This window comes from Phasianus colchicus, chromosome 2 (genome assembly GCF_987193195.1).
Source record: "Phasianus colchicus chromosome 2, bPhaCol1.hap1.1, whole genome shotgun sequence".
In the NCBI taxonomy this organism is placed as follows: Eukaryota; Metazoa; Chordata; class Aves; order Galliformes; family Phasianidae; genus Phasianus; species Phasianus colchicus.
Window position 1 is genome coordinate 81,831,448 of NC_143437.1, and position 27,600 is coordinate 81,859,047.

Sequence of the window (27,600 nt, forward strand, 5' to 3'; positions counted from 1 at the left end):
AATTCTTTCTTAAACTTATCGAATTCAACCTTTACAATTTTTTGGGTTGCTTTTCCTTCCAATAAATTACTTTCTGAAATCTTAAGTGATTGTGGAAATCTCTTTCCAAAAGCATTTACGGACAACTTACGTCCACTTGGTCTCATGTATTCACTGTTCTTTAGATTAATGGTTGTTCTTATTTTTTAAAACATTGTATTTCTAGGTATTAACTGCAGTTTCTCTACTTTTTGTCCCTCTGATCTGTCTGTAGTCCTCTTTCATATGATGAATTCTCCAATTCTTTTATCATCCTTTGTATGACTTTGTGCCTGCCACATCTTGAATTTATCAGAGATATGTAACACATAGGACACAATATCAGGTGAGATCTCATTAAAACCACCCATTATAACTGCTGGTTTAAAACTCCAGCACTAAGGGAAATACCTGGAATCTAGGACCACGCTAGATTTTTCCTGATAACTCACATTTCACTGTCCTTTCTAAGTGATGAACTTGTAGGAACTTAGTGCACAAGTTTTAATATTAATATCATTTATAGCTGTAAAAATTTACTTGGAGATAAAAAGGCTCATCTAAATATGTTGAAAAAGTCTTTACCATCATTAGACTCAATAGATTAAAAAGGAGGTTGTCCCTGCATGTACACTGGTCAGGAATGTCAAACCAATGAAAATAAAAAAAAAGAAATGGTGTGGCCTGCATAAATTATACAAATTGCCCTGCTTATAAGAGACATTATTTCAGGTATGTAATCATATTTTTGAATTAATTCATACCACCTGGTCTCTTAGCTTTCAGAGATAGGCATGGCTTAAGCAATTGTACTTTGTAAAAAAAAAAAAGTCTCCCTGTTCCTCACACAATCAGGACTAATTATTAGACATTCTCTCTCTGACTACCATGACTTTTCAGCTGTTAAAGGGATGCGGCTCATCTTCAGCACGCAGCACACAGCCTTCTATGTCACTATGGCATTTTCTTGGCACAGGGAATCTTGAAGTTCAACACAGCAAAACCTAAATCAAGGCAAGTGCAAACAAGGGTATCTTTAATTGAATTTTGGACAATCTAAAGAAGTCAAGTATGTCTTCAGTACATATTTCTTCGGAGCACTTCAGTGTAGTGAAGTCTGTTTTCTGGAATCTAAATGACATTATCATCAAAGATACAATCTCTAATGCATGTGCACACTATCACAGCTCTGACTATGCAGCAAAGTTTTGTTCAAATCTGAGGCGTGAAGGACTTCTCAATCACATAAGCAGGTCAGATGTAGTTCAGCTGGATTGTTCTCCAAAATCTAATGTGGTTACACTTTACTGAAGAGGCACTTTCAGCATTTAAGAACTTCGCTGTTTCTTGTCGCAAGTGCACTATTCTTCTAGTGCACCCCAGTGGATTCAGCAGTGATGCACTGCTTCAGTAATAAATCAATAACAAGATGACACTTTTCACACTACCCTAATCTAATCCTTAGATAAATAGACTGGAAAAGTCCTGAATTATTTCAGCACTTTGTGCAGAGAATCACACATTAAAAAGTACAACAAAGGTTTATCAAGTTATATTTCATAGTAACCAAAACAAAAATTGTGTTCCAAGAATAAAACTGATTATGAAAAAAAAATAAAACAAAACAAAAAAACAAAACAACAACAACAAAGAAAACCCCACTACATTGCAGGGGCAATAGAATACATCACTATTTGATCCCAAGGAAGCTTTACAGTTTCCCGAAATAGCAGCTGCACAGTCTCAAAAGATTCACTCCATCTTGCTTACTATATCTATATACAATTTCAAAAGGATAAGTTATCCTTTGCCTAGGCAAACTACTTTAAGTATAAAAATCAGAAAGATGACTTTACAAGAATTCCCTGAATTTTTGCTGCAGCCAGAAGTGAAACACAACAAACTACATAAATCAGTGTAAAGTTACATTTCAATTATTACTTTAGATTTCCTGAAGCTGATGGAAGGACTTTGCAAGCAAAAAGTCACATTGTTAGCAAGAGTCATTTTTATGAAATTAAAAGTTAATATATTTTGTTACCTCCTCTATTTTTTGGACTATTAAGAATCCTCAATTTCTAATTAATTTCTTACATCATCCTAATGTAAATCAACACCCTTGGGTTTCTTATTGAGCTTACTTTGAAGGGTTTGTTCAGCTAAGGGATAGGAGAGGCCTAGTTGTTAAGTTTTCTGTGCTTCTTCCCTCCCCTTCTGATCATTTTTTACATTAATATGTTTCCCAGTTAACTAACAACATTATAATAATAAATGATAAAAAGCATGGATTCTAACCACTTTGTCCTCCTTTGGGAAAGCATCCAAGGAAGCAGAAAAAAAAAAAAAGAAAGGAAGAAGAGAAAAAGAATAAAATAGGCAAGTATTAATAAGCAGATTTCAAATAAATGCAATTCTAGTAACTCTTTACAAAGAGCTAAGAATGTAAAACAAGCAAAAAGAAAAGTTTTAAATAAAAATGTCACATTACTGCATGTGTAGAAAATGTTTTCCCACCCTAACCCACAGAACCATGAACAAATGAAAAATAAGTTACAAACCAATGGAAACTTTCCATTTCCATTTCTGTGACTCAGAACAGTAAGTGAAAAACAAATAATGTATATTCAGTTTCTTTCTGAGTAAATACAAACTGTGTCATATGCACTTCAATTAACAGTACAACCAAACACATCCAAGTAAACTGTATTTTCATAGACTTGCTCTAGTGATACCACCTGCAGGTGACAAAATATAATGCATCCATTTACCTTAAAATATGAATATATGAAATTTTTTTGCCCAAGACACCTACATCATTTTTTCAGAAAAATAATTTAATGTGTTGTACTCACAAGTATATGAGGGCTATGGAGAATTTCCAAAGTAATGATGAAATGGGTATTTTTCTAAGGATTTTTGTTTGTTTGTTTTATATCAAATTTCAGAAACCCTTTTCTGTTGAGTTTTAGAGCAAAGAAGGTGAAAAGGCCACAAACTAATTCTACTGTGAACATGTTTATCTGACACAGAACTGCTGGCCACTTTTAACTGAATTTGCATTGATAGGAAGGAGTGAAATTTCACCTACAAAATATCAGCATCTTAAGGCCATATTTGAAAATCATCATCTCATGATAGTGAACAAAGCCATGTTGTGCAGTAAAAAGTGTATTTGTGAAATGCTGCTGAACACACTGGATGATCAGCCAAAAGAAATCTCTGGGCAGTGCACTTCCAAATACAGATCCTTCCAGTCACAGACAGGTAACTGACCAATTCTTCATAAGGAACTGCCCCGACAGGGCATATGGGGAAATGCTTCCATTTTGTGAGCAGGCAAAGATTTATCTCACCTGTCTGAAAGTAGGATATCTGATCCAGATCAATCTATAGTTTTACTTTTGAAATAAACTTTAAATAAATTTACAAAACTTTCTTTGTGGTAAGGAAGACTTCTTCCTAAACAAAAAGTGTGCTGTTTTTATATAAGAGAAACCTATGTGTATACAAAAAGCTCTATAAAGAAGAAGTTTGAACTGAAACGAGTTCAATGAAAAATTCTCAATGCGGAGATCGGCCTCAACAAAAGGGTTTTTTCTTTCATTCTCTCCAAAACAAGTTTCCTTTGAGCCACCATTCAGTAGAAGTATACACTATGTACTCTTATCTGTTCAGTTAACTCTGCGAAACCTGAGTATCTACAACATCATCAGACACATTATTCTAATTCACAAATACCTCATAATGAAGTGATGAATAAACTATGTAAGTAAAATGAAGCATGAAAAGCCAAACTTAAGATGAACAACCTGCAGCATGAAAATGTTAAGGCTTTTTCTTAAGAATACACATCAGAAGACTTACATTGTTTGATCGCAGAGAGACACGACCTCCACATCGAGCACAAAACTTGGTCCGGCAATAAGAGCATAAATGGCCACAACCATCTGCAAACTTTGTTTTATGACAGATTCCACATGTTGGAGCATCATCCTTGTGCTCTCCCTGGTAACGGCGGGCTTCTTCCCCTATCTTTCTTACTTGCTCTTTATAGCTTTCAAATTGTTGATGCAACCTCCTGCATAGATGAGAAAAAAGTTTATATAGCAAGAATAGGGGGAAACACTACTACCTTGTCTTTCTTACTTTCAATTTATAACTAAACCTATTATTCTTGGCATGTTCACAATAATACTATATCTCATATCAAATACACACCACATTTGGTAAAGGAAAAAATTAATAGATATATATTAACGTTAGGTTTCCTTCAATGCTGGTGAGCATATCACTTGACCACAAGCTGATTAAAATATACACAGATGGCACAAAACGCATAGCTTTACCTAGAAGCATCTACTCTGTGCAAAATAAAAGCTGAAACACAATTGTCTGAGCAAATCTGCATTGACTTTTAACCATGGATATATACCAGCAAGTATGATCAAAGTCAAAATAAAGTAAGAGAGAGAGAAAAACTCAATTGTCATTTACAGCATTACACTTCTGTTTTCAAAATCTAAATTGCTACATACGTATCTTAAAGATTCCAACAATCGTATTACAATCACACAGGCACTAGAAGAATCTGAAGACAATTTTCAAAATCAAATCAGAATAATAAAAAAACGTAGTATTGCCTGGTTAGTGTTAATTACAGAGATCTTTGATAATAAGGTTTGCTGTCTCTTATTACAGAGATTCCTTTCAACTTAGCCACAGAAGTATCAACAAGTAGACACATTTATAAGATGAAGCAGGATGTTCAAAGGAGTAGCACTTCTCCAGCTGTCCCACATCACAAGCAGAATGAATCTCAGAATGAATCATATAGAATATAGGTTGGAAGGAAACCTTTAAGATCATCTACTTTCAACCCCCTGCTATAAGCAGAAACACCTCCCAGTAGACCAGCTTGCTCAAAGCCCTATCCAGCCTTGTCCTTAATGCTTGCAGGGAAGGGGCATCCACAACCTCTCTGGGCAACCTGTTCCAGTGTCTCACCACTCTCACAGTAAAGCATTTCTTCCTGATATCTAGTCTAAATCTACCATCATTCAGTTTAAAACCATTTCCCCTAATCCTATCACTACATGCCCTTATAAAAAGTCCCTCCCCAGCTTTCCTGTAGACCCCTTCAGGTACTGAAGGCTGCTGTAAGTTCCCCCTGCAGCCTTCTCTTCCCCAGGCAGAAGAGTCCCAGCTCTCTCAGCCTGTCGTCACAGGGAGGTGCTCCAGCCCTCTGATCATTTTTTATGGCCCTCCTCTAGACCCACTGACAGCTGGCCAAGCAGCTGGATAAACTGTTCTGCTACCCAAAAGACTCAGCTTCTAAGTTTGTTAAGGCAATTCATGCTTCTACCCTTGTTTCCCCTTCTGTAATTCAAGAATAATAATATAAAGTAATCAGCAATAAAGGTTTTCTTATCACTACAGTATGAAGACCTATGTTAGTCACAAATTATCATCTCTGAGGAGAATTTCTTCCCCTTTATGTTTCTATAGAAAGATGACAGCAATGACAAAGTTTTGGTACAGAACCAGCTGAAGGCTGAGGCCCTCCCACCAAGGGTAATCCAGCAGTTCTCCTTCTCCAGGCAGTTACTGTTGCTCCTTGGGACATTCACCAAGTCTCTCTCAGTGGGACAGAGACCCATTCCACAGACAAACCAACAGAAAATAAATTCTCCCAAAACAACAACATAATAAATCCTCCTTGCTTAGCTTCCTGAATCACTCTCCTCTGGGCAGGCCTTTGGGGATCTAAGAGGAATAAAGGATGTGTGCTCCGCATATCAGAAACAAAAAGGACAAGGGAAAGAAGGACCATCCTTTCTTTTTTTTTTTTTTCTCCCCTCTTTTCTCCCAGAAACAAGCCATTCTATCAGCTCAGCAGCCAGGTGAAACCTCACCCTGGAGCTTATATAAGAGTATAATTCAGCTCATTTAACTAATTGACAAAATCATACAAGAAGGAAAATTTTCTGTAGGTGCCCCAGGAGAGCGCTGCCACCCCTGACCTTTATTTTCATTACCTTGAGCAAAGACCTCAAGCAGACCAAGTGGGTGAGTACAGTAAGGCATGTACACAATTAAGGCTTTTCATCATGCTGTATGGCACCTACAGACTCTTCGCCCACCTTTTCAGGTGTTGCTTTATATCTACATTTCCAAGGATAACATTAAAGAAGCATGAACAATTAGTAGATTATTAATAGATACAGGGACTCTTGAGTATAATAAATGGTATGAGTAGGTGTTTTGTCTATAGAGATCTTGATAATAACCCTGCCACTTACTTTGAGCTACTTACTCTCTTAATTCACACAGAGACTGACACCATTTAACCAATGCATTGCTAGCTAGAGATTCTCTTTTATTACAGGATTATTTTTTTAATAGGGTATTGTTTTGACTTTTTAAGAAATAAGTAATCAGTGTTATTTACAAAAAGCATTGTTCAGTGAAGTGTTTTGGATATATTTATTCTATGATGACATTCGTACTTAGAAAATGATCATTCGACTATCAGAAATCACAGTAAAATATTCATTCAATTTGGATATGAATATCACTGCTTGCACTGATTTTCACACTTCAGAATAATAACCTTATATGGATGCATTCTCCTGATGCAGCAATAGTTAAAGGGAAAGCTAAGAATCCAAATATTTTATTCTCCCTCAGTACAAAGATGATGTATTACACTTAGTGCTTTATGCTAATGAAAATCTTGGCAGAAGTAGCAAAGGGATTTTTTGTCTTATTTTTATTTCTTACTAGCCTCCTTAAAAAACCTTTGCAGTGATGAGTAAGATGAGGAAAGTGGGTCAATAGAATTAGGAAAAATACTGGAGAAACTTAATACTTTTGGCCACATTATTGGATTACACATATGATTTAACTTATTTTACACAGTTGATCACTTAGAATGCATAAAAACAACTGAAAATATTCAGGAATGACTTTCATAACCAGCTTAAGAAATACATTTAAATAATGGGGAGGTCTGTAATTAAATTCCCCTCTATATAAAAATATATTATTGAAAAGTGGAACCGTGGAAACTAAATTCTGCTCTTCTCCACCACGGCATGATTTAAAGCTCTGATTTTTAATGTAGAAAGGAAAGGCAACAGGAAGCAGTGCTCCCATTCCTGCTCTTTTCCAATTACACATTGTACATCGGATTTTTTGTCGATCTCGTATGAAGCTTAAAAAGCACATTAATATAATGTTTTACCCTTCTCTGTGCAAGGGCTAGATGAAATTACTCGCAACTAATTTAGCTGAGAGATTTATTTCTAAATAAGTATTACTTACAAATTTCTTACTTTATGCATCATTGTACGACCAGCCTTTTCACATATAGGGTTTAAAAAACACCTGCTTGTTGTGCATGTACACATTCTGTGCTACTGGAAAAATTCTAACATATTCTGTACGACAGGAATGGAACTGAAGACAACGGCTGCAAATTTCAGGAACCAGCACACAAGGTTGTATGAATGTTATTAGCTGATGTTGGAGATGAAGAGGCCATCAGAGATGTGCTTCACTCTCTAAGCTTTCAGGTCATTAATTCAGGCTATGCACAGAGACACAGTGCTATCAGACTTCCAGGCCTCCAACTACACTTGCATTTAAACAGAGATGTGTAAATAACTGCTTCTCTGCTACTTGGCTTGGTGAATGAGCTGTAGGGGAAATTAAAGGAATTTTTTTCCATCAAAATCTGTTATTTTTCCAGTAGCAAGAGCTAAAAATACAGATGGATAATTTTCAAGGTTGCTCCATAAGCACAGTTTCATCAGATGCAAGAAAAATTTAAGTCTATTAAATATTCCTTAATGTAGCCAAACACTTAAGTGTTAGGTTAGAGCACATAAAGTAAATTTTTGAGGAACTCATGCAACAAATATCTATTCAGTCCCCTCTGACAAGACAGACAACCAGGCCATGATCTAAGAGGAATATGTGCATATATTTATACTATTTTTCATCACGCACTCCAAAACCTAAATAAATCTACTACTGGTGTCAATACCATAGCCAAAAAGAGGAGTTCTCCCCTCCCAGCCAGTTTCCAAAGAATGAGGAGGAACAGAAAAAATAATATCCCAGTAGTTAACGCTGATGATTGAGAACACACATGAATTAGTATGAAGTTTCACATAAATTTTCCTTTAAAAAAAAAAAAAAAACCTTCACAACACTGAAGTCCCCATCCGGTTGCATTCTGTAACATGTACAGTAACAAATACAGCTAGATTCAGTATTCATTTTTATGGTATTTCACATTCGTACAGGTGGTATGTATGAGTGCAATCAAAAAGATGGGTGTGTATTTTTGGGCACGCAATACAACTAAAAAATATCTTCTGTTGCTAAAAGCCTAGTGGAGATGCATGGTGAGGCACATCATAGCATCTTGGCCATTTCTGGACTTGTAAGCATCGCCCTCAATACCTTACCACAGATACACCAGCTGCTGACACTAACAATGATAACGCATGACAAGAATGAACCGAAATTTTCATGCCCACAGTGAAAGACTTAAACTACTAATTTTTACCTTATGATCATAAACCTACATTTAGGTTTCCCATTTTTCATTTCAAGAGAATTTCATCATGTCATATATGTATGTTTTCATTTGAAAATGCAGTATTTCACACTGACACAATAAACACTTGAAAAAATACCAGTAGGCAATTCTGCAAAGCCTTACTCATGTATTTATGGGCTAGAAAAAAAACAGGAGCCTTCAAGGACACTTGTGTGAGTAACCATCTGACACACCATGAAATGTTTATGAGATTGGTAGGACAGACAACAGACATGGAGGTATAATCCACAGTGTTTACTGATCAGAAGGTGGCATGTCAAACCACACAGAAGTTATCGTTTATGGTGGGGCTTTTTTTAGCTGGCTCAAGATGTACACTTATACTGCTGTAACCGCCTCCACTGAGCACATCTTAAAATTATTGTCCAAGAATGCCATTTCTGATAAGCAGAATGTTATAACTGCTTAACTATTTTACACTTACATTCCTGTTGTATATATCTACCTGAAATATTTGCACATAAACACTGAAGATTAACAAGTGAAAAAATGGTGCCCTTGTGTACATATGCTCTGTTTGCACAGCTCTTCTAAAAATGTCAAGATTTGGGTCACTTTTATGCACAGCTACGTTTTAAATTATATTTTAATGTAGTATGAAATCATGCTTCACTTACTGAAAAATCCAGCAGAGGGCACTAAAGACTGCATTTTCAATCCCTCGGTTCAATGACTCTTACAATCTCTTAACATTATAAAAATATTACTCTTCCTTGTGTTTTTGTTAGAAGAAAAAGTGCTGCCTTCAAGCTGACCTAACCTAAGAAACTGTAAGTTGCTGTAGCACAAATGAAAAAAGAGCTTAACCAAAAGCAGTACTTTCCCCTGTTCACCACGCATACTTGTGTTCACCCATACACACTCAGAAACACACTGAGCACACAGTTTTACAGGACATGAACGAGACTTATAAAGTTCTTAGCATTCTATTTTAAAGCAAATAAAAAAGTGCTTCAATAGTGCAAACTCAGACTCTACACATTAACTTCAGTTACAGAAATAAATGTACAAAAGACTAATCTTCAGTAACATGCTAGTATGACAACTTAAAAATATATATATATATGTACACAAAATACCAGGAGTTTCTAGCACTGCTGGTTAATTAATATGCCCATGAAGGCAACTGCTAGAGCTAAAAATCTGCAGACAGACTTTAGGCAGTTGTGTCAAAGCTGTGATCTGAAAACCACTGCTCGGCAGCTCCAGGAACCCTGGGACCACTCGGCATCACTGGGTTCTCACTGCTGTGCCTGTGTTGCTGATCCTCATTTCTGATGCCCACCTCATGTAGATGTTCCCAGAGAAAGCAGCAAGGCATCAAGCTTTTCCCTTAAGCACCAGCAGCATCTGAACTAGGAAAAGCTGTCAGCCTGTGATGGCTTCAGGGAATACACACTCTAAACAACAAAGACAGGACAGGCAACCATAGCAAGATGCTTTATATTGTACTGTCTGAATTAAGGGAAATAAGTAGTTCAGGATGAATCTGGGGTGTTGATTAGAAGAACAGCTTAACTACAGTGAAGAAATCTAGATAAATCTTCTGATTACATCATATATCGTCACATCACATATAAATCTGTTACTAAAATTTATACCCTTACATTATCTGCACAAGTAGGACAGATTTAGGTTGAACATTCAATTCAGAATTCTAACTCTTCCAACTCCTCAGTGCTTGACAGAGCAAAACGAATGCATCAGCATATTTGAAGTCCAGGTGTTTGGCATGCTTGAGGTGTGCTGCTTTTTAGCATGTGTTATATCTATTCTGGTTGCTTCGTGAAGATCAAATAACTGTTAAATATGTTCATACTGCAAAGTGCTCTACTTGTGGCTTTGGATGTTTCATCAATATTCCTTAGTATTGTTATCGCTGGACTTCTTTATTCAGTGCAACCTGTCATTTTAAGGGCAGAGTATAGCATTTGACTGTAAAATGTACTTGCCAAAGGCAAGCAACATGTGAATGGACTTGAGTAAATTGTGAAACAGGTAAGAACCTAATCAATCACTTCATCTGAGAGTAAAAAAAAGCCTTATTGGTGTAAGTGTAATACAAGCACTAGACCTGCTGCTTCTGGTCCCTTTGCCATTACCTACTGTCTAACTCCACTCCTCTGCGACTTCACTTACTTTCTCAGCCCTTCCCTACTATCATTTCACATAGGTCTCATCTCTCCCTCCTATACATTTTTCTCACACATTTTTTATATTACAATAGTTAATGCAAACTACATATATTATATATCCAATAACAAAATATTTTTCCGCAAGATTCTACCTAGCCTGAAGGTTTCTTCAATCTCTCTTGCTCAGATAACACACAACTGTTTCAACTCAATTATTCTTTCAACTTGATCTTCAACTTCCACCCATGCTATTTTTCACCTCACCAGCAATCACCTTGAATCTTGTTGGGCATCAGTCCTTTCTCCTCCACACCCTGCAATCTCTTCTGCCTTCCTGTTTTATTGGTTCAAACCCAAGTTTGGCCATGCTTGTAACTCGCAGGTCTGTCCCTCTAACTCGCATTTGTTCTGTCAATTTCTGTCTGACTTCCAATTCCTCTTGTGGATGGCCTGTATGTCAAACTCCATAAATTAAAACAGCGATTTCAGCAAAATCAGTGCAAGCCTGTCCTGATGACAGACTGAGAACAATCCTGCAACAAATACAGTTCACTTTACCTCATTCTTTCCACTCTTCCAATGAACCTCCTTTTCTATTGCATAAAAAATAAATGGCTTATTTTCACCTTCAAAGACTTTTATAATTTATTTCCACCCTACCTATCATTTTTTTTCCAGTACTGACAGCTCAGCTGACACTTCCCCGTTTACACTTTCAAGCAAGAATATTAATTTGTTTCCCCCTTGTTGCCCCTATACTCCCAACTCCCTGTTGGGAGTATTACCACCAAAACCATTTTTTTTAATCTGCCCATAAAAACCCTCACTCAGAAGGATTATTGTCCATGACAAGCACTTCCAGGCAATACGATAATATGAATCTCTCAACATTCTTCAGAAATTAATGAAATTAGTTTTTGTATTTCTTTTTAATCATTTTGTGATCCTTTTTGTTTCTGAGTCAGGCAATATGCTCATAGTTCTTACATCCACAATGGGCAGAATGATTCCAGTGATATTTTCCTATATGCACAAAATCCTAGGAACCAAGAGCAGTGTACTCACAATGCATTTTGCTATGAGATTCATGATAAAGTTCAGACTTGACCAAGAGAAATGTTCCACTCAAAGACCTCACACAGGTGTTCAAACCTGGCCACTACAGCAGGAAATAAGAGCTGTTCGCAGCTAACAAGTCATATTAGATCTTAATTCCAGTTCCCTCACACAATCTCTTATAATCAGAATGGCAGCACCATAACAGGACCATAAAGGCTAAAACAAGAATGTCTCACCAAGTTTCCCTCCCCATCACGTCAGAGCAGAGGCTCCTTGGCAAAGCAGCGTGGGCTGTGGGTGTCTCAACAGAGCAGGTGGCTACATCACTGGGGCTTTTTCACCAGCACAAACTTCACACAGCAACTTTCAAACTAAAATTTTACTAAGCGCAGGTTTTCTACAAGTATATAAAAGATCTCCTTAAACAACTAGTATAAAATAACTTTTTACAGCTTCCTGGAATCTTCTTAATGTAGGTTACTGGAAAGCTTTATTTTTATATACCCCTGTTTTTTAAAAATAATCTCAGCCCACAAGCAGACTTCCTTACACAACTGTGAGTCAGAAATGTGCAGTATCTACAATAAGGAATTTGCATTCTGGCTTCCCACGGTTCCCCCCAAATGACTGTACCCTTGCTGAAGTATACAAGAGAAACCCACTAATCAAGCAAACAACATTCAACAGTGCTTAAAGATATTGGTGATATTCAGAAAGATTCTGTATTAAGTCCTGTTTTAAAAAGTACTCATATGCTAAGATATTAGCAGTGAAGAAATCAATGCCTCCTGTGGAAAAAACAGTTAATTATTATCCCTTCTTTGTTTAAAAGCATATATTTTTGTATCTCATGTCATTTATACAAAATAATTTAAATCATATTTTTTAAAATGAAATTAATGTTTTATGTTGAGATTTCATAATAATACAAAAACCAATACTGTTGCTAAAAAGATGTTCTATTTTTCTCACGTGACCATTTCCACTGACTGAAACAAGAGTCCTATGCTTAATGGTAGCTAATGCAGAAAAGCTTCTGGTTGAAAACAGAAGGTCTCATTTTTTATTAAAGGTGTTTCAGTAGCATGAGAAGGGTCCAAGATGTTTTTGAAGAGAAAATTGTTCAGTCTCAGCAGTAAAGTAGCAGCAGCAGAAGTCCACTACTTTAGACAGACCGTGAGACCAGGTTTCACAGAAGCTCAAGTCCTAAAAAAGTCCTCCTTAAGACTTCAAAAATGTCAGTCAGATTAATTAATAGAAATATGACGGTGAGCTGGTAATGCTGGCAAGGACCTGCACACCCCTTATCTTCTATAGACAGAAAAAGATACCGTTTCACCGCTTTCTCAATTTCTTAGTATTATCCAAGGAAAATTCATAATTAAATGGACAAGGAATAGTAACACAAGGTAAACTTACCTTGCTTAATATAACAAGAAGTCTCATCAGGTTAGTGAGTTTGCACCTAGTTCTACACCAACGTATTATTCATAAACATTCCCAACGAAGCCCTCTGGAAACAGCATGTTTTAAACACTGCAAACAACAACCATACTCCCCCTGGCTCATACCAGAACATCAAATTCAATGAAACTTTCTTTTGTGAAAATGACAAGTCCTGGTACAATACACATCATCCTTGGTCTCCTGAATCAGCATCAAACATGAGCCTAAAAAACAGACTGCCTTTGCTCCTTAGGGCTGACTCAGTACTGCACTGTAGAAAACACACTGTATTTGCTGAGTGTTCAACCCCTGTACTACTTTTATGATCCTATTTTAACTATAGTGCCTGCCCTTCCAGCAATTACTTGAACTTCACTTACTCATCACTGGTCCCATGGGTCAGGCTTCTCTCTCATCTCACTACTGCAGGCTTCTCAAGCTGAAAGACTCCTGTGTCCTAATACAGTCAATTCAGTGCTTTGCTAGAACACCACATAACAAATATAAAAAGGTGCATGCAATGGTGTTATGTGGAGGAGGTATATCTCTGCTCACTTGTCTTGTACTTCTACTCTTCTGTGGCAGACCCAACAGGCTGCTGTTGGTTCTCCACTCAAAAAAGGACCTAAAGAAGAGGGATGGAACTGAACGCTACAAAATATACTCAATATGGTGGAACTAAATACCACCTTGAAGCTGGGAAAGCAATCATGGGAGTCAAAGGTTAAAAAAAAAAAAAAAAAAAGAGGATGGAGAAGGGGGTGTTTCAACTGCATTTGCAAATTTACAAGTAATTTTCATACACATTTGTTCAAAAAAAAAAGTCCAAAATAGGTTAGACACAAGCCCCTTTTATAAAGTTTTCTAAAGAACTGCGAGGAAGTTCTTTAAAGAAAGTTTCATCAAGATATAGGAAAAAAATTATTCCCCACCCAAATCAATTCCTCTGGATTTTCTCATGGCAATATGTTACAACACTGTAAAGTGCACACCAACATGCTTCAGAATTGAGAGCACCGAGTAGCTGGTGAGGAGGCAATGTTCTCTAATACAGAGAATGAGTACAAAATCACTCTGTGGGGAAAGAATGAATGTAAATACCAACAGAATGTGACTAATTTAAAAATAGATCAAAAACTACTACCTAATCCTGGGTGGGTTTTAACTTTACTTTTTATTACTGATCTGTCAGCTAAAAAGCATCTCTACTCTTATAATGCACAATAAGAAGTTGAATATTACAGGAACTGGATTCATAATTTCCCTTATCAACTACATCGTATCTTAATTTTCCCCATTTATCTAAACACTGCTAAATCTTACTCAGCACCATGCTCTCTTCCACACCTTGTAAAAAAGATACGCAGAAGACTTCTGCTGAATGGGCCAACTTGTATCAACGTGTGATGGCACAGCACTGCCTTAATGCCACTCTGTCCCTGGAGGTAGAACATGCTGGTGTATGGACCAGTAGTCTCCCCATAGGAAACTCTTCTTGTAAAATCACGTTTTGTGAAGTGGCTCAGTCAGAGAACATCCCTTGAAATATGTTAAGTCAATGTGTAAGGAACCATTAAATTTCTCTTCAAAAACATTGGCTTCATTTTGTTAAGTAATATGAACATCATTTAAGCTAAACTTCACTGAAGTCACATTTTTGTGAATAAACAAAACCTAATCTCTTCTCAGAGTGAAGGAAAGGAGAAGTCATAAATAAAGAAATGGCGTTCTCTTTACTGGTTTAATTTATTATGCATACTTTTTTCTAAGGATGGTTATCACACAGTAACCAGCCAGCCAGCCATGGAAAATAACTGCAAAAAAACATGAAAAAAATTCCAGAATCATAAAATGGCCTGGGTTGAAAAAGACCACAATGATCATCTAGTTTCAGCCCCCCTGGTATGGGCAGAGTCACCAACCACTAGATCAGGCTGCCCAGAGCCACGTCCTGAAGACTGAAGGAAACTGGTGGGGGGTGGAGGGAGTAGTTTACAATAAAAATATTGAGGAATGAGGTACTGTATGAGAAACAGAGAATATAAAAGAGGACTATTTATCCAATGGAACAATATTATAATTAGTAACATAGAATTATAGAAACATTTGAGTTAGAAGGGACCATCAAAGGCCATCTAGTCCAACTCCCCTGCAATGAACAGGGACAGCTACAGTTTGTTCAGGTTGCTCAAAGCCCTGCCAGCCAGACCTTGTATGTCTCCAGAGATGGAACATCCACCACCACCTCTCTAGATTAATCACATAGCACAGGAAGAATTTGTCGCCGTCCACAAAACTACCTAAAGCAAAGAAAGTTTGGCTCCATAAAGATCAAAAACTGCACATCAGGTGGGACCATCTGAATTCTCAGATTCCCATTTACAGTCAACGCATCCTATAGAGACTTACACTTCCTGGCTGTTACATTAGTCTGGAAAACCACATGAACAGCAATACCCAGGAAAACCATCAGAAGATGACCACTGAATTACAGAGCTTTGGTATGGGTACACAAAAGATAATCACTGCTGTTTTGCATTCCCATCAAGAAGCCATGGGAAATAGATTTATGACCACCTGAGCTAAAATTTAAGCTTATGAGCCACCTGGCAAGTCAAGATTTTTGCATCTTAAAATACAGCCCTCCTCTGAATGAAAAATTCATTGTTCTTAATACTTCAAAAGCCGTTGCAGGCTCTTCCACCTCCAATTCAGTGATTGCAATCATTTTCATGCTATCTGTTCCCCTACTCCCAAATTTAATTATGTCGTGACAAGCGAAGGTGGGGTTCTTTGAGTGTCAATATCACAAGAGATGTTAGGTTTAAATGGCATCAGTCATTGCTAATGTCAGCGCTTGCAAATTATAATGGATTTTATCCATCACACCAGTTTCAAAAATAGTGCAACTGTATAGGCTTGCTACGCCTTGAGAATATTGCTTTTGTTGCAGTTACACAGTGGGAAAAGATGCTTAAACACACTGCAGCCTGTTGCTAACACTGCAAAGCACACAAGCAAAAAAAGCAACCTCAAAGCTGCAGTATATTATTTCAGTCAGCTGGCACCTGTGACAAAGTTTGGAAAGTTGAGAGGTGTGCATACTGGTTCAACATAAAAGGAAATTGCTTTGGAGCAATGCTTATTAAAACAGCTTTTTGAAACAGCCTTTCTCACACATACATTTGGGAAAAAAAAAAAAAACCTGAATATTTTTGGCATCCAATGTGTTAAACAGATGATAGGTATCAGATGGCATTACGGGGTGAGCAGCAAAAATATGACAAAGCACAGTGGTCTGTAAACAGAGAAATTCTAACTACCATATGGTGGTAGCAACCAGGACACGTGCAAAACAGGAAAAGATCTCACAGTGAGGGGTGTGACAGAAGCCAGCAAGATGCAGAACAAAAAAAAAAATGACAATAGGGCTGCAAGCGCAACAGCGATAACATTTCAAATTAATTATATTCAACCCAGTCCCTGTGTGTACAGTATGTCTTCTACCTAAAAATAATTTAAACAGCCTCGCTGAGAGCATCTCTAATTTATCATCGTGTTCAGCTTCTTTTATAATATCCATATTACCAGGAACAAAAAAGGCTTGCACATCTATTTTAAATATACCATCGATGTGCTTGAACACAAGATAATGATTAAGCTTGTCTCTAACATTATTTAATTCTCTTCATTCTTCAGGATGCCAAAGTAAACACAAATGAAAAGCATATGGCAATTTAGTGAATTAGAAAATTAGAAAAGGAGAACATTACTGGTTTTATTTTATGCTTTAAGCACAGCACATAGCAAAATTAAATATTCCAAGGCTTTTTATATTCGTAATTTATTTTACTTCCTATCTGTAATGCAGTCTTTACTGAAGTTAAATGTTCTTCTCAAGGATACTATCTGAGAAAGAAAACTAAGTGTGCTCTTTCTACATTTTTATTACCTCTCTTTCCCCCAAAACATCACTGATTATAACCGTTCTAAGAAAATTATCTTGAGCTTGAAACTATTCTCAATGGAAAAATGGAGCTTGTAATGTGGTGAGAATCCTTCCCTGTTGATGCTGAGAAGACACAAGCTAAGAATTAAATCAGTCTTAAAGGATTTTTCTACAAAACCCTCTTATCTGATGAAACCGTTGAGTAGAAAATATGAGACCAAATTGAAAATAAACTATTTTTCTTTTTATTCTTAAACCTCCACATTAGAAAAAAAAAGAAAAAGAAACAACATGACATCCAATTTGGGATCTTTTCCTTCTTTCCTGCTATCTATAAACATTTTCATTAACAATTCAGCTTAGTATGAGGGCTGCTCCAAAGGTAACGCCTCCTATTTTACTATGTTGGACCATAACGTCAGAGGCAGATGTTTGTGGTACGGCAGTAGAGGCTGAACATTTCCACCAACATTCCATTATATTTTGTCGCCACGTGTCAGACGGCAGCAGAGGGGCAGTTTGACAATGTCGTGTCAGACACGGAAGTACAGATTAAGCAAAAGCGTGGAACTGAATTCCTCCATGCAGAAAAAATGGCACCCACTGACATTCATCAATGCTTGCTGAACATTTATGGAAACCACACAACAGATGTGAGCCCAGTGAATGTGAGCACACTGAGGTGGTGCATTTCAGAAGTAGTGAGAGCAAAATGAAAGACAAGCCACATCCAGACGGCCATGTAAATTTCTACGAGTGTGGCATGCAGGCTTTTGTTCACTGCTGGCAAAAAATGCATAGCTAATGGTGGTGACTATGTTGAAAGATATTGTTTTGTAGCTGACAACTTTCTCTATCAAATAATGTTATTATTCTCTTTGTATCTCTTGTAGTTTTCATGAAAATAAATAAGACGCATTATTTTCAGAGTGACTTATGTATTTTTGCCCAAACTATCCCCAAAAGTCAGCCATATGTACAAACTCAGTCCACAAAGTTCAGTACTGCTAATTTACTCACATGTAAAAACTCACATTGGAAAACTGTACTACAGACAAAACATCCAAAAGATACAAAAAGAAAGGCTTAATTGACAACGTCCTCGTTAATCACCTCTAGCAGAGGCACTGCCCTCCTCTCCTATGTAGTCATAGTGTGATTTAAAGACCAGGAAAGCTTCTGCCAACCCATGCACCATTTAAGTCTTGACAGAAAAGCCCCAGGGCTCATTTTAAACTAATAATATCTTAAATATCACAAATGTATGTCCTTTGGGACACGCTGCACAAAGCCTACTAAGCTGCTTCATGATTCTGCATTCTACTCTGAAATCCTCGTAAATGTGGCAGAGATGCTTTTGCCAAAAGTTTTCCACGGCATTGTGCTGCTGCTCTGCAGTGGCACTGCCAGCTGCCCTTTAAGCAACACGCAACCCACAGAGCCTCAGGCTCCCTGTTCCTTTCCAAGTGCCACAGGAGCCCATAGGCTGGGAGCAGCCACATGCAGTGAGGTCAGCCCTAAGGAAATTTGGTCCTTTGCCACAGAAGGCTCCGGGTACAAAACTTGGTGCTCCAGTGTGTCTGTGTCCGGGGAAAAAGCACAGATCATTTTTCAAGTGACCAAATCAATATTTATTTCAGAATACTTGGAACCAACCCCAGCATTAATGCCCTGTGCTAGCACTGGGAGAAAGGGTATTATTTCGTAGTTGCTTCCCCTTGGCTAACCTTTTAGAGAGCCAAAAACTCTAAGGACTCAGTACCCACCATACTCAGTATTTCCTTAAGAACAGATTTCCAATTGGAGATAGTTGTAAAGGAACAACAGTATTCTATCTTAAGATTTCTTCAATTCTTCTACAGTGTTGCTAGCTGCTAACCTGAGTTTTTGTGGTTTTGATGATCAGTAACATGTTCTTCTGCCACATTCACAGACAGTTCGCACTACATAAAGCAGGCATAGAATGGGATCATAATTTTGTAGTTCTGCTCTGTACCATGTTTTGTGTTTGCTTTCTTTAAATGGCATTCATTCCCTTTATTTAGGGTATATTATGCAAAATCTAAAGCACTAGGGGGTATTTTTATCTAGTATGCTGTACAATGTTCATCCTTTGCCACTGTCCAGCTTCTATGGGTACCTAGAGTGAGATCGTTCTAAACAGAAAATGAAGATTTCTTATCAGCTCTCTAGGAAAATTCAGGTGGAACAACTGAAAATGTCTCTCCATTATCTATAATCCAAACAGCCTCTGAGACTGAAGACTTTGTGAACATTTCTGGAGCTGGCTAATAGCAGAAGTACTGAGACTTTGTGTTTCAAAAAAATCACCTAACAAGCCATCTGTGCATGGCACCATGCCTTGGTCTAAAGCCAGAACAGCCAAGGGGTGACCTGGGTCCAGAACACTGACATAATCTAGCCATGTTATTAATGGGGCCTCATGTCTGTGAGCTGCTCAAGAAGTAGGAAGCTCAGTACAATTTACCAGACAAATTCATCATGTTGAGTGATGGATCTCAACAGTTCCAATATGCTTTATGAGAGGTAACACTTTTCCTACCTGAAAACTGAAAAGCACTAAGTATTTCTGGGAAGCAAAAACTCACGTCTTTTCTTCAACTGTGGATTACCAAGATTATCCAGAAAATATTCTGACATGTACAGTATGATGTGGATATTCCAATAGAGAAAGCATTCTGCTAGGATTACACCAGTGTGAAACACTGTCTCTTATTCTTTAGGAGGACTTGACTTACTAAAGGACAGATGGGAATGTTATGCTTTTTCTTCCGTGATGAGGACTGAGACATAGGAAATTTTTATTTTGTACTACATTATCCACTTAATGCTCACTGTCACTGCTACAGTGACACAGGTTATTAAAGGACCAAAATATTTGTAAGGAATATCAGAAGGGAATGGAGCATTAAGAAAATAAATATTAAATGTCCCTAGATCAGAAGTGTGAACAGATATCCAATAGATATCCTGTTCCATAGCCTTTTGTTAGATGATGTTACCTGGGGGATTATTTGGTATTTCATACAGAATCTTCACTCAAACCATTATTCATTTGCTGCTCGGAGGCTAGATAGTTTACTATTTTAGCCTGGAGGAATCTGGAAGCACGGTTTTATACATCTTCATTAGTAGCCAGTTATCATAACTAGTTATCAATCAGTTATCATAACTAGCTGAGTCAGTTATCATAACTGAGCAGTTATGATTGGTGCTATGTACATCTGATGAGTGAGAAAGAGCAGACTGGTTGCAACCACTATATTGGAAATATTATCAGCACATACACTGAAAGATTTTAAAGCAGTAAGTCTAGGTAAGCCAATTTTACTATGTTATAAAACATGAGAATTAGTTCCTCTAGGAAACCCGTTTGTAACACAGAAAGTACAGCATGAGCCCATCAGCTCCTTGCAACACAGTAACATTAAAATCTTCAGTAACTGAGAAAAAAAACACCCCAATCCTAACTTCAGTGAACAGGTACGAAAGTGGTCCAGAACTCTTCTGTTCCTCCTTGGGAAATGGGAACAAAACAAGACCACACGAAACAAAACAGAACAAAACAAATCCACAGCACAACAATATTTAAGTCCTGGAATTCAGGTCATGTGCAACACTGCACTCACAGGCTTTCAAGCTATATGATGCATTAAATTTAAGGTAAAAAGCAAGTCTTGTTCTGGGAATACTGAGAGAAGATCAACACCTGCTAGGTGAATCACTCTCACCATACAAAATGCATGCCTTACTTCCAAGGACAGTCCTTCAGTGTTTGTCCTGCCTTTCACCACTACATTAAAAAGCTTTTAGTGGTAGATACCACATGTGTATGAAAGTGTTTATATTTTATAATCAAGTCATCTCTTGATCTCCTTTGTGATGAACTCAACAGCTTGAGACCTCTTCAATGCAAGGTATTTTCTCTAGCATCGTATAGCTCTAAAATGAACCTTTCATGACTTTTCAGCAATTTTTATAAACATAGTGCCCTAAGAATTGTATCATTCCTTCATTTGTTTTCAAACTCTGCGTTACAAATGCCCAGGATGACTGCCAGTTTCATTGAGCCAACAGCCTTTTGGGCGATCCAAGCACCCCCTTGGAATGCTAAGCACTACATGACAAGTCATACAACTTTACTGAATTCTCCTAATACTCCAACATGGAATGGTAAATAAAAAGGAAAAAGGGAAAAGGAATCAGCTGACCAGAGAATTCCACAGCCAAGCCTTTCAGCCTTCTATCGCACAAGTAACTAAGGCCTATTTCATTTTAAATATTTACCCCTAAAGCAAGAGTTGGTTTAAGTTTTATTTGGTTAGTATCAAAATGGGAAACAATTCCTTTGTCTTCATAGTATATAGTGCAAGTATATTTGTGTTCTAACAGAAATATTTATGTAATGTTCTCACTTTTTCCACACATCAGCAATGCTAGTATGTCCATTTGAACATGGGTCTGTATCTTCCTTAGGGTATTAAGATCTAAAATAGATTTCCCATTTCAACTACTTGCAGTTCTGGATTTCATCCTCATTTTTTAGCATCCTGTACTAATTCTCTGTACTTCATTGCTTATAATTCCAGTTTTTAGCTGTGTTTGTTATGAATAAATACCAAAAAGTAAAGGCAACTGAAGGTGTATCATTGTGTGCTGTTCAAATAGATTATCTACATAAAATACCACCTTCTCTGGAGCACATTCGTATTAAACTTGATTGTTGAATGTAATCAAATGAACCTTACAAAGTATTATGTTAGATTTTGCGTCTCTCAGAAGCACTAAAAACAATGCCCTATTTTCTTCTTCAGTAAGTATCTGCAATTTTTTTTTAAGTAAAAAAATAAACTTGCATTTTACGACAGCCAGGATTTACAGATGAAGAGTCCCAAGTGAGTGTTTAGTATTACTCACAATGAAAAAGGGCAGTTTCTTTAAAAAAAAAAAGACAAAAACTTGTCCATTCCAGTGAATGTTTTTCCCTTAAACATTTGTACTACAGAAAACTTTTCAAATTCATAGAAAACAGCTGCATCTCTTCAAGAGAGAAGGCTCGCGCTATTTCATTTTCTAACAAATGCCATTTTCTCCCCCTTCCTTTCAAAAATTCAGGGTAACATGAATTATAGTAGAATTTTTAAAACTAAGGCTTATCTTCCATCCATCAAACAAACAGCAACAAGAGGTAATCGCAACAAAATGCTTCTACATGTTGTTTCCTTACTTTTTTATATTAATGTTCCTTAGTTAAATCCCAGTCTTCAGTTAGGGGAAACTCCTAACAAACAATTCTGAAACGTACAGTGCTGAAATGCTACATAATATTTTTAGCTTTCAGATGTTGGCAGGTAAGGAAGTTGACTGCTCGCAAATACTAAATTTAAGCAGAGCTCCTTTGATTTCCTTCTTCAAGGATGTAACAGACAATTATGATGCCCCTGCTGTCAGAAAAGTTTCTTAATTAAGTTCATGAAAAGGCTTTTGAGTTCTTGACTCAAGTAGAACACTCTTGTTTATTGCTCATGGTGTCATCACCACCAAGGCTATAAATACCTCTCCCTCTTTGCCTCGTGCAACCCAGCCACTCTTGGGAGCTCTGCTATCATGATGGGCATCAGTGGCAGTCTTTCCATGAATCTTGCAAAGATCTGCATGCTTCTATTACATTTTGGCCCTCTATCTTAAATCACAAGCATTCACCTTTTAGAAGTTCCAACACATTACCATAATAGTACAAAAAAAAAAATCTAGAAACCCTACTTCCAAAGAAGGATTTTCTTTGACTCTGAAGATGTGTATAAAAATGATGGAATTTCATCTCAAAGTTATACAGCATTCCATGATTTTCTCAATTAAAAAGTGAACCTCAGTTTTCACCTTCAAGTATTTATTCTGATTACACTTAGGTGTACAGCTCTGGCAAGGATATGATTTGCATTTTATTTGTGAGGAGAGCCAAAACGGATACACACAACAAGAGACGTTTAGAGTGACAAGATCTGAGAAACAAAAGACAAAATTTCCAGCTCAAATCTTCACAAGTGCTGAAAATAAAAAGGGAACAGAAAACAGCAGTACAAATGCTGTTCTAGGAAAAAAGAAAAAATTAAAGTACAACTTTTGTCCATTTTCATTTTTAGCACTTTCAGAATCTTTCAAATAGGCTGTTTAATTTTCTTCTTCTCTATTAGGAAAATATGAAACACATTAGCAGACTTCCACTATGGCAAACCAATATTGCTCTATTTACTTCCTTCCTTATTCATTAGCTGAAATGATTAAGTCAAGAGGATTAATAAGTATGTAATTTTCCATTTCTAGATCTCACAGTGCAGTAAAATCTATAACGTACCAGATCCTTCTGAGGCACAGTCATTTAAAAGAGTTTTTTGAAACTGGCCAATATGCAAGCAAACAGTCCATGCTTGATTCTGCAGCTTTAAACCTCAAACGTTCAGAAGCTTTCAGTAGAATCATCATCCCAACAAATCTCCAGATGTCGTTTTGCAATTGTCAGGCCCATATACTCAGATGTCCCCATATTAGATATCCTAGAAAGCATCTCAAGTAAGGCTAGGTGCCTAAAAGACAGGCAACTGAATCCTACATCTACTTAATACGTAAGTCAGTAGTCTACAGCGTGGTTACCTTATACTAAGGCAGAAATCTGCCTTTGGTTGCCTAAATACCTCCCAGTATTGTTTTTGCTCTATATTTCCTACTTTAATTCTTTTTTAAAAATAATGAATAGTTGTTCATTCTGTAAACCTAACTGAATACTTCGTAAATACATCAATTCCTTTGGTAATATGTTTCTAAATTAACAGCAGATAGTCTAGCATAAAGTTCCTTACAGTCTATAGAGTTGCTAGGTGTCTCTAATCACATTATATTACATTACACACCTTATAGCAGCCTTCCATACCTGAAGGGGCCCTACAGGAAAGCTTGGGATAAACTTTTTATGAGGGCATATAACGACAGAACAAAGGGAAATGCCTTTAAACTGGAATACAGTAGATTTAGCCTAGATGTTAGGAAGAAAGTTTTTACTGTGAGGGTGGTGAGACAGTGGAGCAGGTTGCCCAGAGAGGTTGTGGGTGCCCCCCTCCCCTGCAAGCATTCAGGGCCAGGCTGGATGGGACTTTGAACAACCCGGTCAAGTGGGTGGTGTCCCTTCCTGTAGAGGAGGTTGGAACTAAATGATCTTAAAGGTCCCTTCCAACCCAAACCATTCTATGATTCTATGATTAACTCACATCCAAAAGTTAGCCTTTTGGGTTCAGTTATCTTTCAAGTGAAGTCAAAAGTATTTTCACTATTAACTTCAAAAGAAACAGGTTGGATCGTTTCATTGGTGGACTTGCCTAATGGAGGTTTTTATTTCTAGACTGGCTTAATCACATCATATATTTAATCACAGAATCACACAGTCACAGAATGTCAGGGATTGGAAAGGACCTTGAAAGATCGTCAAGTCCAACCCCCTTTCCAGAGCAGGAACATCTAGATTAGGTCACACAGGAACGCAGCCAGGCTGGTTTTGAACGTCTCCAGAGAAGATTTAACAGCTTCTCTGGGCAGCCTGTTTCAGTGTTCTGTTACCCTCACCCCAACACAGAATCACAAGCGAACAAAAAGGAACTGCTTGTTTGTAACGTAGAAGATAAGCTTTTCTAATATGTAAAGTAGATAATCATCTGACTGGAAATGAGAAGGATTGCCAGAGCTTATTTCAGTAATGATCTTAACTGTACTGACAAAACAATTTCTTTGGTGTTATTATCCAAAATAATAATATGTCCCAAATTGCTGTGATCTCATTACCACTTTCCAGTACTTAATGGGTGGTTACTAAAAAGATAGACTCAGTCTTCTCAAGGAGCCACATGGAGAGGACATAGGGCAGTGGGTACAAGTCACGCTGGGAGTAGTTTTGTCATTACATAAGGAAATATAGCAAGAAAATCAATCAACAGACAAAACTTTCCAGTAATATGGTGGAGTCCTCATGACTGGAGGTTTTTAAGATGTGACTTGGACATGATGCTAGGCTCCTTTTCCATGTTTTGGAAACATTTTCAGTTTGGGCCAGATTATCTTTTAAGGTCCCTTCCAAAACTGGGCTGTTCCAAAGCACAGTAAAAACTTACACCTGGCACGTTTAGGAGAGCTAGGAAGTGCTACCCTATCTGATATTTCTTTCTACATACAATAGTAAGAGACAACAAAACTGATGAACTTTTGTTGATTTTAAATGACAAGAAAATGAAAGAAATGCTGATGATTTCCAAGAACCCAAATCCCACTGCATTGTCACAGACAAAACGTTCAGCAGAATTCCCAACCTCGCTTCAGAAAATATTAGCATCAAAAGGTTCATTTATTAAAAATCCCATTTGTAAGTTAGCAAAAATGCAATATTCTATTAAAGGTATGCCACAACTCCATACAAAAAAAGGACAAGTGTAGAAAAGTTCATTTTATGTGTAAATTGCATTTTCGCTTTTCACACAGCATGAAAGCAGTTAAGATTCCAATTACTTTGATGTACTTAAAACTGATTTAAGAGAAGCTAAATATTTAGTTTAAAAGAACATTCAGTAGACATGATAACATTTAAATATATAATTAATTTGCACTTGGGATTGTCTTGGCGCTGCCTGAGCTGATTTTCATTTGTTTTTGCTCTGAAAGCTATTGTCTAGCAGTCAGATAACTATCGCTTAAGGCTGTTTTGTTCAGCTTTAGCTTACAGTAGTAAGAAGTAGCTATCCTATGTGGATTAAACTGCCTGTGTTGTGCGCAAGCCTGAAGACAGAGGATGATATCAGAAGCCTCAGACTGCACACAGAAATGACAGTGGTCAAACAGTGGTCACTGCCACCTCCTGAGTCAGGAAAAAAAGTAGTCATAAAGACAGCAAAGAATATAAATCAGAGTAACTCAGAATCAATGAAAATGTGAGCAACAGTGAGTTAAGTACAAAAATTAACCTTCGCTAAGCAAAATACCTAGGATGAACAAAAGCATTAATCAGCACACAGAGGGAAGAAAGCCCCATCTCTCCTGGTGAATCTCATATTAGCCAGAAGAGAAGGCTTCAGGGAGACCAGATAGCAGCCCTTCAGTATCTAAAGGGAGGCTAAGAAGGTAGAGGACAGACTCTGTTGAGACAGGACAAGGAGAAATGGTTTCAAACTAAAACAGGGAGATTTAGACTGGATAGAAGAAAAATAGGTTTGTTTTGTTGTTTTTTTTTGTTGTTGTTGTTTCTTTTTGTTTGGTTGGTTGTTGTTGTTTTTACAGTAAGGGTAGTGAGGCACTGGTACAGGTTGCCCAGAGAAGTGGTGGAAGCCCCATCCCTGGAGACAATCCAGATCAGGATGGAGCAGGCTCTGAGTAACCTGATGTACTTGTTGATGTCTCAGTTCATTGCAGGAGACTAGACCTTTACAAGTTTCTTCCAATTCAAACAATTTTATGATTCTAACTTCCCTATCTCCATTCTGCTGTAAACCTTCAGACTCTGAGGAACACCAGTGAGCAAAGCAACAAAAAAGGGGGTTTTGCTTGGTGGTTTTCTTTCCTGTGTAACAGTATTATATTCATTATTGTGTTTCTCCTGTATTAATTTGGACTATAAGTATGTAGTATTATAATAGGAGCAGTCATTTGAAGTACTAGATTATTAAAATGTTAATAAGGCTAACAGTAAATTTGTATCTCCATAAAGCCATGCTCATCTTTACCCATAAAATTTTGAGTGTTGTGTTATATACAGTTTCTATGGGAACCTCAAACACAGAACTAATTTAAATTCTAACCACCCTTTGTACTCATATTTGCTTATAAACTAATTCATTTCTTAAAGTCTGACACGCAATCCTCCTATCATGCTTCCTTTCCAAGACTAATCAGAAACTTCCCAGGACTTTTATATTTCTTGTCTCCTTTTGGTTTGGAAGGAGAGGTAGTGTAGTGATCTCACATCAGCATCTTTCTACTAAACTTCTATTTTCTGTTGTTCTACTTAACAAGTACGCAGCATTTTGACTCATCTCCTCTTCCACTCTTCAGCGTATCTTTTTGTATATTGGTGTGTCTGCTTCTATTCTCATAACTCAAGGTTTCCAAAGGCAGAAAAAGCAGTCCTCGATGTGATTGCCAAACTGAGGGTACCACCCCGTGTTCTCTGCCTCAATCACAGAGGATGTCTCTCCAACAACAGCACTTGGGCCAGAACATCTCAACACTCTCTTGCCTCAGCTTATAGATGTAACAGAGAGCTTCATTTGCTATAAAGCAATACTCCGATTCATTTTTAAAAAATGCAGTAA

The 27,600-nt window shown here is 37.3% G+C and overlaps 1 protein-coding gene across 21 annotated transcripts in view; it reads right to left on the reverse strand.

Annotated features, from left to right (window-relative positions):
* Window positions 1–27,600, reverse strand: part of RIMS1 (regulating synaptic membrane exocytosis 1) — a 291,302-nt gene that overhangs the window by 179,996 nt on the left and 83,706 nt on the right. For 19 of the 21 annotated variants that reach the window (XM_090136167.1, XM_090136172.1, XM_090136166.1 and 16 more), the window contains exons 2-3: window positions 3,883–4,096; window positions 2,314–2,325 (exon numbers count right to left, since the gene is read on the reverse strand). In XM_090136167.1, the coding sequence (XP_089992293.1) occupies window positions 2,314–2,325; window positions 3,883–4,096 (226 nt within the window). The remainder of the gene's footprint in view (window positions 1–2,313; window positions 2,326–3,882; window positions 4,097–27,600) is intronic. The other 2 variants (XM_090136176.1, XM_090136155.1) reach the window with 1 other exon arrangement.